Here is a 17714-nt window from a genome sequence, read left to right on the forward strand (position 1 = left end):
GATCAGAATTATACAGTGTGCATATACTGATACAATTTGATGAGAAACCTTTTATATAATAGTCAAAGCAAGGTTAGAATGCCGTTACCTGGATTAGCAAAGAAAGAACATTCATGGCCAAACTTTCGTTGCCCTTATAGGAGGGCGTGGCCATGTGGATTGTGGGAGATGTAGTTGTTGTAGCAACGTGATCACGTTGCTCTTTACATTAAAGACAGTTTTGGTCGTTTAGAGTCTAAAGGACCAAAATTGTCTTTAATGTAATTAAATAATAAAGACACTTTAAGTTAATAAATGCTTACTGGCATAATGTTAACACATCCCACGAGGGTAATTATCACAGACTTCTTTTTCTTTCTCACAAAATACCAAAAGTGGATCAGATATTGCCGTCACTGGTCTTTTAAATAAGATAATCCAGCATCTGGCTAACAAGAAGAAGACCAACAAGACGAGTCACATCTGGAGGAAAAGGTGGGGGGAGAGAAAAGCGGGTGAGTCTCGGTCCTCAGAGGTTTTACAACACGGACCATCAGCTCCACGAATGGGACTAGCTGTAACCTCCACGCTGTTCTTGCTGGTGAGTGTGTTTCACTGACTTTGTACTGCACTTAAAAACAAATGATGGCTCTCGTACCAAACCAGCACTGACACACCTTCATGCTTCGCCATCTAAAAGACCTTTTTTTCTTCTTTTTTGTTCTACAGATAGTTTTGTGTGTGTTATGGTTGCATGATGTTGTAATGTTTAAGGGTTTTATGAAACAATAGAACTTTTTGTCATTTTACACTAACATGCTCTGCTTAAAGATTTCCATCTAAGCTTTTGACTTCAGTTCTTAGTCAGTGCTCGGTGAAAGCGTCTGTTTCAGTGGGATCTGTTACTTCTCTACATTAATGGGTCTTTTTGGACAGAGGACAAACACGCCCCCTCCCTGCCTCCATACTGAGAATGTTACAGACCTTTTCACATATGGAAGAGTGAACTGTTTTCAGTGTGATGGTTTCACCATCACACTCACATATTCACAGACCATGAGGACCTTGTGCTGATGATGAAAATGTGGTTTTCTAAGTCTAAATATAATACCACTCACTTGTTAAACTATTTTGTGGCACTGGTATAAACTGACACTGACAATGTGAAACTGCACTGAGATGCATTAAGAGGACATATTACATACAAGAGTACTAAAGTGTAACTTCTGTAAATGATGAGTTGTTCAAATGCAGCCCAGCAGTGTTGGGCAGCTCTGCTCTTTCCAGCTAAAGCTAAGCAGTTCCAGATGTTTCTGAATTCTCTGAAGAGCAGCAAATAAACCAGAAACAAATGCAGGACACAAACTGCAAGTCCTGTTGTATTTCAGCTGACAGCAGTTCTGGTGAAAGCCTGCAGAGTCAGCATCATTATGAGCTAATCAAGCTGCCATCCTCTCTGGGCAGATTTTATATTTTAAACTCCAAGCATAATTAATGGGGTGTTAATAAGAATCCCTTATATGTCTTATGAAAGGGGAGATTTCACCCCCTCCATTCACTGTGTGAGCATTTGTTGTATTTTATAAAGGTTTGAAAGGCTGGTAGGCAAACAGATGCCCTGATGGAGCCCGTCGGGCACCAGACAGGAAGGAAATACTTTGGACAAGACTCAGCCACGTGTCAGCCATTGTCTTCTAGCGTCGGACTCACTGAATCTGTGTCTGGTCACATCACTCTGCTTTCATGTAAAGTTCTTTTTGTGTTACTTTTCACTGTAGCGTTTGTTTGAGCGTAGAAACAAACTTATTGGCTTAGGAATGATCGTCTACGTCACGCTCTTCAGAGATGTGAGCTTCCTTCCTGCTAGTGTTACGATTCCACTGTTATCATTCCTAATCCCACCAGTTTGATAAGATCTCTGACACCACACCGTGACAGAGCCTCCCCCGTGTTTACAGATGCCTCTGGACAATCATTGCTGTACCCCTCCTCTAACCTCTTCCATACATATGCACAACAATTTGAATTGTGGCCGTTTCTAATGAGACTTTGACAAATGGCAGATGGATCGGCCGAAGCCCCAGATCCATCCCTCAGGTCCGGTTTCAGGCGTTTGCTGGATTTTCCCCATTCTCTTCATTTGCTTCAAGTAGTTTTTTAGGCCTGCCATTCATTTGTCGTCCACGTGTACACAGGATGTGTCAGCTCTTTGGGAATCACCTTGTTTATGTAAAATACTGCTTTATGTCTTTGGCCATTTTTTTCCCATTTCTTATGACGGGATGCCTTTTTTACACTTTAATAGTAAGTGTTGAGTGACTGGTCAAACAAAAGAAATATTCCTCCCAGTATAGCCAGGTTCAAGGACTGTCCTCAAAATGACTAAAAAGCAGCCAAAGACTGATGAGGTCAGGCAGGAGTGTGAGTGATGTTTAGAGGGTGAGATGGAATCAGATGCTGCGCTGCAGTGACCCCTAAAGCGAGCAGCTGAAAGAGGAACACGTCCGTTTATTTGTAAGGATTGATTGTTCCTGCACAGACGGCCTCTGTGCTTTGTGTTTGTAGGGTTAAAGCTGTATTCTGTCAGACTACCTCAGATTATTCACAGTTGTAGAACACACTGCTTCTAAACAGCAGTCATCAGGTTATTTGACAGTAACAATCCCCTGCACTCCAAACCTATCAGAGCTGTCATCTTTAGAAATAAAAAACACATTTCAGGGCTTTTAGCTGTGTTGGCAGGTTTCAGGGTTCCCCTCCCTGAGGCACCAGCCAAATTACAAAATATTTCATCTTTTGCTTCTCAGAAGTGGCTTCATAGCTCTCTCTTTCTCTGTCTTGGTGTGTGTGCAGATGTCCCTGGAAGCAAATATAAAACATGGCTCTCCTGAGAAAAAGTAAGTGTAACTAAAGTGTGATGCAAATGGATAAACTGATTCATGTTGTCCAGCAGTATAAACTGACATGTTCTTGTAGCTGAGAAGTAACGTTAGCACATTGTGTTGTCTGCATGTGCTTTCCATTCTGGTCCACTGTGCATGCACTGGGCAGCTGTTGCCAGTAAAGGTCCCTTCATTTTTCCTCAGGAAGAGGAAGCAGCCATGCACATGCACCAAATATCTATGGAATGGGATAGGCAGCGGGCTGTAACGAGTTATTCCTGAACTGCATGCAGTTGTTAAAAAGTAAAAGTTGCATGTGTACATAATTCAGTCACTCCAGTTTTTTTCACGCTGTTTTTTTTCTACAGAAAAGGCACATTTTTCACTTTACTCGCCTCCAGGAAATCCACCATCTACTAGCCAAATCTTTAACATTTAAATCGACTGGTAACTGGATTCTCTCATACTGTGAGAGCAATCCTTAAGTGCTTTCAATAATCCGTGGACAATTCCAGGGAAAAGGCATAGAGAGAGTTAGTAAGCTGTGCAGACTCCAGTTAGCATCAGCTACAGTACCCGGACGGCTGCACAAAAATCAAAGTAAGCTTTGTAAGTGTTTGCAGACGGGGACGGGGCCCTCCTTCCTCTCTGGTGTGTCTCACAGCTGGAGGAAACTCTGAAAAATACACAAAGCATTTTGAAAATTGACGTTTTACACAGCTTTTTATAGTAACAGCTGATAATCACTTGATTATTTATGGGATGATTTATTCTCTTTCTTTGCTGTGCGACTGAGAATCACTTTACCATTGCTAGCATAAAGGTAGCAGTTACCTGCCTATTGTTGCAGTCGGTGTCTCTGTGAAGTCTTTTTTCTTTCTTTGGTTTAAAGCTTTCAGTCTCTTTAAGCCAAACTGAGCTAATGAACATCAGACTGTTGTTAACACTTCTGGCTCAGCTATTGGCCACAAAGTAAATCGCCTCATAGCACCTCGGGCTTTGTGAGCTCACAGTTTTCATTATTCTTACTTGTACTTTGCTTTGACTGCGTTGGTGGAGGCTCAATCTGATGTCGTCGTGCTGATGTTCCTGATGTTGGTCCTGGTTCAACACTGGAAGTGACCAATCACACTGTAGTGATGGAAACACCATCACATCACACAGCCCTAACCACAGTCACATCCTAACCCTGACCTTAACACCCACTTTTAAAAAATGTTTCCCTGAGTGGACAGCTATGATGTCATAACAGTGTGATTGGTCAGATCCAATGTTGATCCTGGACATGATGGAGAGGTATAGAGAAGGTCAGAGGGAGTTTCTGCCTCTGTAGTGAAAGCATGTGATAGGGTGTCAAAGGAGGACGTGTGAGGATGGTGCAGGACGAGACATAGTGATGATGGACAAGCTGACAGATGAGGTCGGGCACAAGTCTGTGGTTTATGATGTTCTATCTAAACGTAGTTTATGTTGTTTTATGACATCAATCTGCTTTGAGACAAACTTCCTTAGTTTTGCACACAAACACTGAGTGATCGTGTTTCAGTCAATCGGATCCTGCTGGTGCTGCTGGTGCTGATGGTGTGCCTCCTCCTGCGCAGTACACTGCTCAGAGCCTCCACTCGGCCAAGACTCTCAGGTGCGTCAGCGTTGGTCTTCACTACTTGGTCTGAGAAATACTCACTAATGTTCCAAATGTAAACTATGTTACTTTCCTTAAGTGAAAATGATCCCACTGAAATTGAGCATAAACCAGTCTAAACTCCTGATTCCTGACAGAGAACAGGAAAAGCCCCAAGAATTCAGGACAAGTTTCTCCGGAACACGCTGCAGAAGCGCATGATGTCGTGCCTGTTGTCATCTGTGCATCTGAGGAGCGCATGGGTGCATCCATGGCAACCATCAACAGCATCATCAGCAACACAGACGCCAGTGTTTTCTTCTACGTTGTTACTCTTCGTGATGCTGTCAAACTCACGAGGTGCATCTTTGAACAACAAAAATATGAACCGCACTTTGTTCCAAATATGGAGATCAGTGGTTTTCTCCGGAGTCCCAGTATTGTTGCCCAAAGTGAGTATTTCTCACCTAATCTTCCTTTTCTTTTTCACGTGTCAGGAGGTACATAGAGAAGACAAAACTCAAAGGCATCCGCTACAAGATAGTGGAATTTAATCCGATGGTCCTTGTTGGAAAAGTGAAGCCAGATTCATCTCGACCTGATCTCTTACATCCTGTGAGTGCTGCATCTGCATCTGTGCTATCAGCCAAACCAAGCACAGAGTTTCTGTCTCAAAGAAAAAAAAAACTTTGTTTTTGCAGCTCAACTTTGTGCGGTTTTACCTGCCTCTGCTCGACATCCTCCACAAGAGGGTTATATACTTAGATGATGACATCATCGTGCAGGGTATGCATGTCTACAATCAGTCTAATAAAATGATTCCATATTAAACTCAATGATTAAATAAGTGTTTAAATGATCTTTACACACATGTGTAATCTTCTACATTAGACACAACTGTGCTAACAAGAAGCGTCGCACAGTCCTCTGAGTTACAGGGTTATTAAACTGCTGAATTCAGAGGTAGACCCTGATATGAGACCCAGTGAAGTCAAAGGAGCCCTTTATTGGCTCCTGGAAAAGTAACTAAACCCAGAAGATCTCTAAATAAATACAGCATTATTTAAAAACTGCATTTTGCCTTTCCTCGGGTTCTGTTTGTTAATTAATAAAATCAGTTTTAGGATCTGAAACATGAAAGTGTGACAAGTATCAGGATGGGTGCAAATACAGCACTGCAGTCTGGTTGTGTTTCAGGTGACATCAGGGATCTGTTTGATATCAAACTGAAGCCAGGACACGCGGCTGCTTTCGCCACAGACTGCGACCTTCCCTCCACACACGAGATGGTGCGCAGCATCGGCATGCAGGTGGATTTTTACAGCTTCTGTTATGATTTTAGACTTTTATGCCTCGTGTAAATCTCATAATAAAGAGGTTTTATTTGACACGTGGGAGGGATTCGGTCATTATATTTGGTATTCTCTCCTCTGAGCTCGTCCCCTAGACAACCTACATGGGCTTCCTGGACTACAGGAAACAGGAAGTGAAAGACCTGGGCATCAACCCCAGTGACTGCTCTTTCAACCCTGGAGTGTTTGTGGCAGATTTGAACGAGTGGAAGAAGCAGAAGATCACCAAAGAGCTGGAGAAGTGGATGGAGGAGAATTTCAGGTATACTCCTTAAACTAGTGTCATTTCCTAAATGTTACCAATATGAACAAAGGCAGTAGATTTGTTTTATGAAAGTTTGATCTTATTTTACCTTGAAAGAGAGGTCAAAGGTCAAATGCTACATATTTTAGATCTCTATACGGTACTGTCTATGCATCGACAATGCTCAGCAAACCTGTAAGGATCATAGTTGTAAGTTATAAAGACTTTGTGTCAGTTTTCAACCAATAAAACTTTATTAAGTTGACCATGAAGAGCCACACTTTATTCCCTACATGACTTACCTGTGGTTACATCTGTCAGCTTATTGAATGTGTGTTTGTGGATTTAAACTTTGTATTGCAGATGTTTCTACACTTTTGCATATGATGGTCAGTGTCTGGCATTTAGAGGGAAGCAGCTGTGATGGTGAGAGATATCCCACAGATATTCTGTAAAAAGCCATTGAACCACTGATAACTGTAATTAGCTAGCTAGCCTCTGTATGTTGCAGCAGTGCTGTGGCTTGGTTAGGCAGGAACACAACACGGTCAGATTCAGGGAATGACTGTGGTTTGGGGTGAGATCAGTGCACAGAGCTTCTGACAGTCTGTGGACCGTTTGCATGAACGAGCATGCAGCTTGTGTAGTGGCCACACTGAGTGGAACTGAACTTTACTCAGCTCTACTGTCCCAAAATTCTTTCCTACTTCATCCCAAATACAGAAGTTCTTTCGGATGCTGTTGGCATGTCTAAATTCTGCACAGTGTCCTTTTGTATGCGTGCTGTGACACACCGGCCAAAGCAACACTATAAGAGTCGTCTCCTGAAGAGCCGGGGTTTGTCAGGAAACCGTAATTATCGTTTAGAGCTTTATCTTTTTATTCGGTTTCATGTGGTTTTCATTTGTTCATTTATTGTTTGTCTTCAGTCACTTGTTCTTTTTCATTGATTAGGTTTAAAGACACTAAAAAGTACTTTTCCCCCACGAGCGTATTGATCCCATTAGCAGATGGGTTATGTGATGTAAACTGTTTTGTTTGGAGCCTTGCAGAGGTAACTGATGCTGGCTCACCGGTGTATAACAAAAACAAATCTCTTTATTTTCACTGGCCACTTGAAGCATCTGATTTTTAAACCCTCTCACCAACAGACAAAACATATACAGCAGTGCCATGGCAGGGGGCGTGGCAACTCCACCCATGCTAATCGTGTTTCATGACAAATACACGATACTGGACTCTGTGTGGCACGTCAGGCACCTGGGTAAGATCGCTCTTCACACACAGCTGGAATATTAGCACCACCCTCAGCTCAGTTTCCAAAAAAGCTTCGCTGTATGTTCAGGGTGGAGTCCGGATGTCCATTACCCTGAGAACTTCCTCCAGGAGGCGCACCTCCTGCACTGGAACGGCCCGTTCAAACCCTGGAACTACCCTGCTGTGCATTTAGATCGCTGGGAGAAGTGGTTCATCCCAGACCCCTCTGGAAGGTTCTCTTTGGAACGTCCTGACCACGACAGCTGAGGTCTGCGGCACCAAGGACCGGTCAGAGGGTCACGTGACACACGCTTACAGTGACGGGGTGAAAGAATAAATCCATGAATGTAACACTGAAGAACAGCCAGACGCCAAACTGTGACCAGTCTAAAGAATGTCTGTAACTGGTAACACTCACAGGTACAAATATTACTCATTACTTTCAGCAGTGACTTCAAAGAGAAAATAAGAGACTGAACACAAGTGTTGTTGTGTGTTTGTGAAACGTGTCGCATTATAAAAACTGTATTTCAAACCTTTCATATTGTTTCTTATCTTTATTGATATGTTTTCATACCTTTCTGCTTCATATATCTGTCATTGCTATCCTTAAGCTAACAATACATAACTGAATAGTTTTTTCTACTAAGGATATATTACTGATACATTAATATAACGTTTCATTTAGTATACAACTCCAGACAGTGATGGGCTAAGATAACCCAGGAGACCTGATGACTGTGAAAAAGTGGTTCAAATATAACTCCCTCTCGTGTGGCAGAGTCAGTGTCCACTCTGTAACGACAGGCTGCTGTTGTCTCTTTTGTCTGTGAAGGTTCTCAGTCATCCAGGTCATCGTAGTCAAAGGAGTTTGCAAAGAAAAGCGTCTGGACTTCTTTGAGTTGCTTGAAGACGTTTCACCTCTCATCCGAGAAGCTTCTTCAGTTCTAAGGTCAAATGGCCGAGAGTCCCAGATTTAAACCCAGTGGGAGTATCCCCCCAAGGAGGGACAAAGGACCCCCTGGTGATCCTCTAATCACTTGAGCCAAGGTGTGAAAGCGGGTGTGGGTCCTAATCAGCCAGGGTTTCGGGTGAGCTCATTGTGAAACCTGGCCCCACCTTGTCATGTGATTTCCTGAGGTCAGATGGCCCAGGATGTGAGTGGGCGTTAAGGCGTCTGGGGAGGGAACTCAAAACTGGATTATAGATGGCAGACAGTTGGTGTCGTAAACCACCGCCTCTGTTCAAAGATGGTCGCTCACAGTGGACATAGATGGCCTCTTTCACTCCTCTTTCAAACCATCTGTCCTCTCTGTCCAATATGTGAACATTGGCATCCTCGAAAGAGTGACCTTTGACCTTTAGATGCAGATGGACTGCTGAGTCTTGTCCTGTGGAGGTGGCTCTTCTATGTTGTGCCATGTGCTTGTGGAGTGGCTGTTTGGTCTCTCCGATGTAGAGGTCTGGGCATTCCTCGCTGCACTGTACAGCAAACACCACGTTGTTCAGTCTGTGTTTTGGAGTTTTGTCTTTCGGGTGAACCAGTTTGTGTCTGAGTGTGTTGCTGGGTCTGAAGTACACTGGGATGTCGTGCTTGGAGAAAACTCTCCTGAGTTTCTCTAATACACCGGCTACATAGGGGATGACAATGTTGTTGCGTCTGTCTTTCTTATCCTCCCTCGCTGGTGTCTGATCTTCTTTTCTGTGCCTCTTTGCTGACTTTATGAATGCCCAGTTAGGATAACCGCATGTTTTCAGTGCTTCCTTTACATGTGTGTGTGTTCCTTCTTTTTTCCCTCAGGCTTAGAGGGAACAAGTTCTGCCCGGTGGTGTAGGGTCCTAATTACTCCAAGTTTGTGTTCCAGAGGGTGATGGGAGTCAAAGAGGAGGTACTGGTCTGTGTGTGTGGGCTTCCGGTAAACTTCAATGTTGAGGTTGCCATTCTCTTCAATGTGCACGGCGCAGTCCAGGAAAGGCAAGCAGTTATCCTTTGTGTCTTCCCTGGTGAACTTGATGTTTTTATCCACAGCGTTAATGTGCGCAGTGAAGGATTCCACTTCTTGTGTCTTGATTTTGACCCAGGTGTCATCTACATATCTGTACCAGTGGCTGGGTGCTCTTCCTTTGAAAGAGCCAAGAGCCTTCCTTTCCACTTCCTCCATGTAAAGGTTGGCTACAATAGGTGACACGGGGAGCCCATGGCACAGCCATGTTTTTGTCTGTAGAAGCCTTCGTTGTATTTGAAGTATGTTGTGGTGAGGCAGAGGTCTAACAGTGTGCAGATCTGATCGGGTGTGAAGTTGGTCCTGTCTTCCAAGGAGCTGTCTTCTTGTAGTCGTTTTCTGACAGTCTCCACTGCTTCCGTGGTGGGTATGCAAGTGAAGAGAGAGACTACATCAAAGGACACCATGGTTTCATCTGGATCCAGGGTAAGTTTCTGGACCTTGTCGGTGAAGTCGGTGGAGTTCTTGATGTGGTGTGGGTGTTCCCACGAGAGGTGCCAGGATGGTAGCAAGGTGTTTCGCAATGTTATAAGTGGCTGAGTTTATGCTACTGACTATGGGTCTGAGTGGGACCCCTTCCTTGTGGATTTTAGGAAGTCCATAAATGCAGGGTATGGCATCCCCTGGATAAAGGCGGTGATATGTAATGCGGTCAATGGTTTTGTCCTTTTCAAGGTTTTGAAGGCAAGCTATAAATTTCTTCTTGTAGCTGCTTGTGGGGTCTCGTTTTAAAGCTTCGTAGGTGTTGTTGTCACTGAGGAGAGTAGTGATCTTTGTGTGGTAATCTGTTGTGTTTAGGACCACGGTGCACCTTCCCTTATCCGCTGGTAATATAGTGATGTTGTGGTCTTTGCTCAGGGAAGCGACGGCCTTCTTTTCTTGTATTGTGAGGTTAGACGGAGGGACTTTGGCACTGGAGAGGGTGGCTGAGACTTTCATCCTGATTTGCTCTGCTTCTGTCTGTGATAATTTATTAATCCGTATGGTGGTTTCTGTGGCTGTGATGAGGTCCACTATGGGCAACTGTTGCAGAGAAATGGCGAAATTGAGTCCTTTGGCTAAAACCCTCTTTTCAGGTTCAGTGAGATTCCGGTCTGAAAAGTTCTTTACCCATTTCTCCCGACTGTCTTCAGGTGTGTTTTCTTCTCTGAGTTGTGTGGGTTCAGACTGAGGGGTGTGGGTTTTTGAAAGCAAGGTGTGAAATTTTCTGCGTTGTCTTTCTTTTCCTTGAGAGTGTTGGGCCCGCTGAGCCTTGTCCACAAACTTGTGAACCTCTTCTAGGATTGGAGAGGGTAGAAGGGTTTCCATGCCTGCAGAGTCTGGCTGATCTTGATCTGGAGGGCATCTATAGTGAAATGGACCTGTCTTATCCTTTCACTTAAAAGGTGATTTTGAGCTCTCTGTAGAATCAAGTCTGCTCTGTGTCCCCTGACTGGATCCAAGGCGCAAGCTCTTAGGAACAACTCTGCTTTGTCTGCATCTTAGGTTGAAACGAAGGTGGAAGGTGAAACGAAGGTGGTTCCCAGCAACACACTCAGACAGAAACTGGTTCACCCGAAAGACAAAATTCCAAAACACAGACTTAACAACGTGGTGTATGCTGTACAGTGCAGTGAGGAATGCCCAGACCTCTACATTGGAGAGACCAAACAGCCACTTCACAAGCGCATGGCACAACATAGAAGAGCCACCTCCACAGGACAAGACTCAGCAGTCCATCTGCATCTAAAGGTCAAAGGTCACTCTTTCGAGGATGCCAATGTTCACATATTGGACAGAGAGGACAGATGGTTTGAAAGAGGAGTGAAAGAGGCCATCTATGTCCACTGTGAGCGACCATCTTTGAACAGAGGTGGCGGTTTACGACACCAACTGTCTGCCATCTATAATCCAGTTTTGAGTCCCCTCCCCAGACGCCTTAACGCCCACTCACATCCTGGGCCATCTGACCTCAGGAATTCACATGACAAGGTGGGGCCAGGTTTCACAATGAGCTCACCCGAAACCCTGGCTGATTAGGTACCACACCCGCTTTCACACCTTGGCTCAAGTGATTAGAGGATCACCAGGGGGTCCTTTGTCCCTCATTGGGGGGATACTCCCACTGGGTTTAAATCTGGGACTCTCGGCCATTTGACCTTAGAACTGAAGAAGCTTCTCGGATGAGAGGTGAAACGTCTTCAAGCAACTCAAAGAAGTCCAGACGCTTTTCTTTGCAAACTCCTTTGACATTGTCTCTTTTGCGCCCCCAGCAGGTCAGACAGTGCACATTTCATGTGAACTTGAACAGGCGCACCCATTCATCGTTCCCAAACATGAATCCAGTGATTCTGTTCATGCCTCTTTTCTCTGTCTCGTCTGTGAGGCTGACCTTTCTGAGCCAACAGTCGTTAAATTCATGCTTCCTCAGACTCTAAGAAATATGGCGGTCCTTTAACTTGTGCAGTCAGATTTTCAATCGAACCAAACGTCTGCTAAGTTAATCACCATTCGGGTTTCCTTTTCTTAATTTGCCTTTTATAAAAGTGGCTCTGTGCAGATATAGATATAACCTGCAATTTGTTAAAACCACTCTTGCCAGGCACACTGGGTAAAGCCTCCATGTGGCCTGTAGTTCATATGATGACAATGGTAAATGGTAAAATCACTTCATGAGGATTTGAAACAGTGACAAAGTTCACAGCAAGAAGTAGCTGTAAGTAGAAGTCACAGTGGATTTGTTTCTGGGATGAGCACTTTCTATTATTACTCACTGCTTGGCTGGTTCAGCCCCACAAACTTCACGTGTGAGCCGGGAGAAGGCAGCCGAAGTTTTCAGATTTGTGCCTTTCACAACACGAGCTACAGTTACTGGTTACAGCCACCAGAGGGCGTGATGGTCCTGGTAGTCTGTACTTGATGTGAGGCAGCGACTGTCACTGCTGCAGTTTACTGTGTTAGAACCAGTTCAGCAACTTATTTAACTTTGGTAAGAGCATTTGATTGGTCAGAGATCACAGACACACCGTCATGATTCCTCCTGAGACCTCCAAGAAAATAAAAAACAAACACCCACCTGACCATAGCACCTAATTCTGTTTAAATCAGTTCAGTTCAGTTTTATTTATACAGCGCCAAATCACAACATCAGTCGCCTCAAGGTGCTTTATATTGTAAGGTAGACACTTTGGTGACAGTGGGAAGGAAAAACTCCCTTTTAACAGGAAGAAACCTCCGGCAGAACCAGGCTCAGGGAGGGGCGGGGCCATCTGCTGTGATTGGTTGGGGTGAGAGAAGGAAGACAGGATAAAGACATGCTGAGAAATTCACTGTTATGTTCTCTGTCCTTGAGCTGTCTGCCCTCACACATGTGGTCACTTTACCCTAAAAAGAGGAGCAACTAAAATATTTTTATTTCATTGTTTAATCTGGTTCTCTTTATCTACTTTTAGGATCTGTGTAGAATCCACTGATGTGTAAGTTTCCAACTTTTCCTTCCATGTTAAGCTTTGTCTGGTTTGTGTGTCCATTCATTTTTGTGTCCTCGCTGCAGCTCTGGCTCTGTCCGACTGCATCTTATAAGAAAAGCAGCGGACGTGGACGCTTAGGTGAGTGCAGGCTTCACTTTGTGAAAGCGTGAAAATAGAAGAGGTGGATCACCTCTGAGGAGTCACAGGATTCTCTGTAAAGTGCAAAGAGACTTTGAGTACAACCAGTGAGCAAAGTGAAGTTGAGTGTATCTGAAACAGGAATAAAAGAGAAATCAAGAACAGGGAGTACACTCTCACAAGGACGGGGTAGGAAAAACGCCTAATGTGTCCTTCTTCTGCCCACGTCTCCTCTCATCCATGTGTTGCAGTTTCCAGGCTTTTATTTCACTTTCCATTTTCCTACTTTAAATGTCTGTTTGTTTATTGCTGATATTGTAATAACATACGCTTTTGTTCATAGCTTCCTGTCTGCAGATCTTCATCTGTCTGGATCCAGTGCAGGCACAGCTTCTGAACAACTACCACACTCTACACCGCGACACTCGTGTCCCTGTGTGTAAAGATGTTTTTTACATTAAACCTGCACTTTACTTTAGTGATTGCTGCTCACGTTATGCAAAAGCAAACAGCTGCAGGAGGAATAGACTGACAGCTTCATCTAAGATCTGGAAAAAGTCCAGTTCCTCCAAAGTTTCTCATTCCTGAAGTCTGTTCCATCCACCGAAAACTGGACCAGGGCCAAAGTTGAGCCGTTATATGGAGGCAGAAAGAGAACTGTTGATAAGCTGGAGGAGTCGCTCAGAATCGAGATGTACGAGCTGTGCAGTGAAGAGGGCCAAGAAGTATGCAGTGGATGTGACTCTTGGTCCTGACACAGCAAATATCTATCTCATCCTTTCTGATAATGGGATGCAAGTCAGCCCTGGAACAGTCAAACAGAATGTTCCAGGCACCCTAAGAAATTTTCTGTTATTCTGTTTGAGGAAAGCAGCAAGATTTTAGTTTGAGGTTCAGGGCAGAAAGACTGGATTTTAGCCCAAAGACTGTGAACAGATAACAGGCAGTGAATAGCTGCTGTGCTGCACATTTGGCCTCACGCGGTGGGTGTTTGTGGATCCTGAATTGGAGCCGGTCACTTTTATAATATAGATGGGCCGTATGATAAAGTGTTACACAGAACAAATAAAGTATGAACTGAATCAGCTTCCTGTTTTCCTTTGGAAATAAGTCTGTGAAACTCTTTTAGTAGTGCAACTAAACCACAGAGTAACATCCCAAAACTGCCAATAATCACCAATGTCATGCAGAACAAGCTATAAAATAGGATCAGATGTACAGTGTGGTCACATTGATCTTTATTTTCAACTGTATAGCTACATATTCTTTTCTTCAGGTATTCACACACGTGTGATTATATTGTGAATCATGTGTTTGCAGACGGAGGTTGTTTAATAACTTCATAGCTGATTGTCTTATTTTTTCACTTGTGTTTGAATTGATGTCTAACGTTACTTTAAAAGTTTAAATAGTTGTTTGTTACATTTTTCTCCTCATGATTAAAATGAAGTGAACTCGAGAGCTGAACTGTAATCTTTATTTTTAAAAACAGACTGATTTATTGGAAATTCAGAAATCACTCACATCATATTGACTCTTTCCTTTTGCTAAAGCATATAGCTAGGGCTGGATAGTTACACTGCAGTAGGTGTAGGCTGCTGGGGGATTCCCATGATGCACTGGGTCTTCCTTCTCTCACCCCAACCAATCACAGCAGATGGCCCCGCCCCTCCCTGAGCGTGGTTCTGCCGGAGGTCTCTTCCTGTTAAAAGGGAGTTTTTCCTTCCCACTGTCGCCAAAGTGCTTGCTCATAGGGGGTCATATGATTGTTGGGTTTTTCTCAGTATGTATTATTGTAGAGTCTACCTTACAATATAAAGCACGTTGAGGTGACTGTTGTTGTGATTTGGTGCTGCATAAATAAAATTAAACTAAACTGAAGTTTATTACAGATAACTGTGGAATAGAGGGGAGATAATCCGGGAATGTATCTTGCTTTTGATGAAAGAAAAGTATCTTTCAAACTTATGCAAACACAGTGGGAGTCAGCCTCGTCTGCTTCTTAGTTTTTGTGAGTTTAAGAAATTCTTTCTCTCTGACATCAGAGATTATGGTCTTAACTACCAGTCCAGGACTTATGATAGTGTTTGCTCTTTCTAAACGACTGGCATGAGAACTAAATCTGACAATCAAAGATGCTAAATTGTGCGTGGCTGATGTTATGACTACAGTAGGTTGTGCATTTTGGGATACTCCTAGTTCATGCTTATTAGCTGTAGGAGTGGATGTTCGCTGTTATTATGTTTATAATTTCAGGAATGACGTTATTCAAGTGTTCCTTCAAACAGGTTTGAACAATATAACAACGTCGTGTTAAGGTCACAGATACTGTTTGTGTGCGTCTGTAGGCTGGGTGTATGTGCTGGAAAGAAGACAGGGACTTTGAAGTATCCCTCCCCTTCACACCTCCTGCAGTCTGCTGAATGATTTTTCTGGACGTTGGGAGCTTGCACCTAATACGTCAGAGGTGGGGGTGTGTGCTGTTTACGTCATCGGGCCATCAGAGTTCAAGTTCAGGTTGTTGTGGAGTTGTTTTTATCACATGTGTGCGTAGCATCCCAAGGACATCTGAACTGGAGCTGTCTAATGAAAACATGCTAAAAAGATATGATGCAAAACATGTTACAGAACCACTTTCTTCAGGTTTATGAACTGATTCCTTACTTTTCCAGGCTCAACACACTTACCCCTTTATCACAGAGATATTTCTAAAGCCTGTTCAGTGCCAGACCCTTATCTCAGACCAGTGCTGCACATTTCAACAACCAAAAAATTGTTCTTGATATGGGTGTGAAACTGAAAACCACTGCTGCCATTGTGTAATAGTGCAGACCTATTCAAAGTCATAACCTGACATAACGATGTGGCTGTCAGAGCCAAAGTGTCACTCTCACCAGCACCCAGCTCAAACAGCTGATAACTGGCCAATGATGTGAGGCCTGTTGGTCCTAATACACACTGAGAGAGCGATTCTGTCATTAGGGGTGTCACGATCCCTCTGTCCTCACCAGCTGACTCGTCGTTCTGCATCTCTCTGTGCTCTGACGTGTGTGTGTGTGTTCTGGTTTTGGTGCAGAAGCAGGACTCTGGGATTTCCCACCTTCTGCCTCCACATTTCTGTAATTAAGCACCTGTTCCTGACGTCCTTGTTGTGGCCTCTTCTTCAGGGAGTGGCAGATCTTCAGGCCTCACTGGATTGCTTTTGGGCCACAGTTAGTGCTCCTTGCCTTGAGTAAATGTTTCCATTTAGAGAGAGATACTTACCTGTGTTTTCCTTGTGCTCAGGTTTGCCTGGAGAATTCCCTGTCATGAGCAGTCTTTGTTTGGATTGAGAGAGTCTGGAAACTGTCTGGAAAATGTGCAAAATTTCCAGACAGTCTGGGACCGTCACAACTGTTCTGGTCTTTTTGAAACTGTATGCACTGTACTTTGACTTGGAGCCCTGTGTGTGAGTCCTACCTGTGTTTAGACAGAACGATGCATCCAAGAAGCTGGACTCGGCTCGGGTCCTGTTAGTCCCGCCCTCACTAGGCAAGAGGAAGAGGCATGTTGCGACACGTCTGAGGAGAATTGAGCGCAATCACCCAGCATTTAGCCGAAATAAAAGGTGTGATGTGTAAGGACTAGAAAAGTTTGGTTTACAAAACCTGTGCTGGTACACCAGTAACTGATCTTTTGGAAAGGCAACTCTCTTTATGAGTGAGTTAGAGAAAAGTGGAGGTATTCTAGTACAGTGCTCGTTGGCATTAGTCAGACATATTCAGACTGTCAGCAGAAAACTGTTGCAAGGAACATCATTAATGTGGGGAGAAGCAGTTTTGAAGTCTAACCCAAATCTTTCCTTTGAGGAGTTTAAAAACAAATCCAGATGCAGCAGCTCACTGGTTGCTCTCCCTTAAACAAGGTAAGTGGAATATGTCAGATTTCTCTAGAATTATGGACAATGAGCAAAGACACAGGGTTACTTTTCTGCTTTTTTATGTCCAAAGTTATAGCTTTGTCATAGATTTTAGCTTTTCACTCATCTTTAGGTGACATCTTTAGGTGTTAGCTAGCATGCTAAGGCTACTTCCAGACTAATGCATTTTCGTTTGAAAACGCATCGTTTTCTCTCCGTTTTGGCCTATCGTCCACACTGAGACGGCGTTTTCCTCAAGAAAAAACGCAGCGTTTTGGAAACGCTCTCGAAAACGCATACATTTCAAAACGGAGCTGTCCCATCGCAGTGTGGATGCTTGAAAACATAGACTTTCTAAAACTATGACGCATTTTAGTCATGTGATGCAGTCATGTGACCAATTAAACAAAGACAGTGGAGTGCATTATACAGCAGTTGTTTTGATTGCTCTCAATTTTGACTGCCCTAAAAAAGATCAATTAGCATGTACAAACTGATATTAATCAGTTTGTACATGCTCCAGATAGCTTTTCTTCAAATTCTTTAATTCTCACTTGCTTTTGCACATGCGCAGGACTGGAACGTAAGCGTTTTCGGCCGTTTCAGTGTGGACGCACAACTCTGTGAAAACAACTGAAAATGCTAGTGTGGATGCGGAGCATTTTCAGACAAAAACGCCGTTTTCAAATCTATCCGGGCTAGTGTGGACATAGCCTAAGTTAGTGCTAACCTCTAACTTTGTAACCTCGAACACTCAACCTTGTGAAATTTTCGTGGATGCTACACTGTGTTGTAATACCTGTGAAAATAGCTACATTAATTTTATTGGAGCAGAAATAATGTAATGTAAATAATCTTCTTTTGGCTGCTCCATCTCAGGGCCTCCATCTC

At 43.6% G+C, this 17714-nt stretch overlaps 1 protein-coding gene across 4 annotated transcripts; it reads left to right on the forward strand.

The window, feature by feature from the left end:
• The first annotated feature begins 93 nt into the window (after positions 1 to 93).
• On the forward strand, positions 94 to 14302 carry glt8d2 (glycosyltransferase 8 domain containing 2). 4 transcript variants are annotated; one of them, XR_005608890.1, is made up of 11 exons: positions 94 to 580; positions 2833 to 2876; positions 4408 to 4500; positions 4641 to 4842; positions 4980 to 5097; positions 5184 to 5268; positions 5680 to 5792; positions 5930 to 6096; positions 7230 to 7342; positions 7424 to 7755; positions 13269 to 14302. XR_005608890.1 is itself a non-coding variant. In XM_039601383.1 (11 exons), exons 3-11 carry the CDS (start codon positions 2858 to 2860, stop codon positions 7600 to 7602), a joined length of 1089 nt encoding a protein of 362 aa, XP_039457317.1. In that variant the 5' UTR covers positions 94 to 330; positions 413 to 580; positions 2833 to 2857; the 3' UTR covers positions 7603 to 7943. The 4 variants fall into 4 exon arrangements, 3 of the variants coding, with proteins under 3 accessions (XP_039457317.1, XP_031614297.1, XP_039457318.1); XM_039601383.1 differs by lacking the exon at positions 13269 to 14302 and having other exon boundaries at positions 94 to 330; positions 413 to 580; positions 7424 to 7943; XM_031758437.2 differs by lacking the exon at positions 13269 to 14302 and having other exon boundaries at positions 7424 to 7943.
• The last annotated feature ends 3412 nt before the right edge of the window (positions 14303 to 17714 follow it).

Source organism: Oreochromis aureus, linkage group 17 (genome assembly GCF_013358895.1).
Source record: "Oreochromis aureus strain Israel breed Guangdong linkage group 17, ZZ_aureus, whole genome shotgun sequence".
Taxonomy (NCBI): Eukaryota; Metazoa; Chordata; class Actinopteri; order Cichliformes; family Cichlidae; genus Oreochromis; species Oreochromis aureus.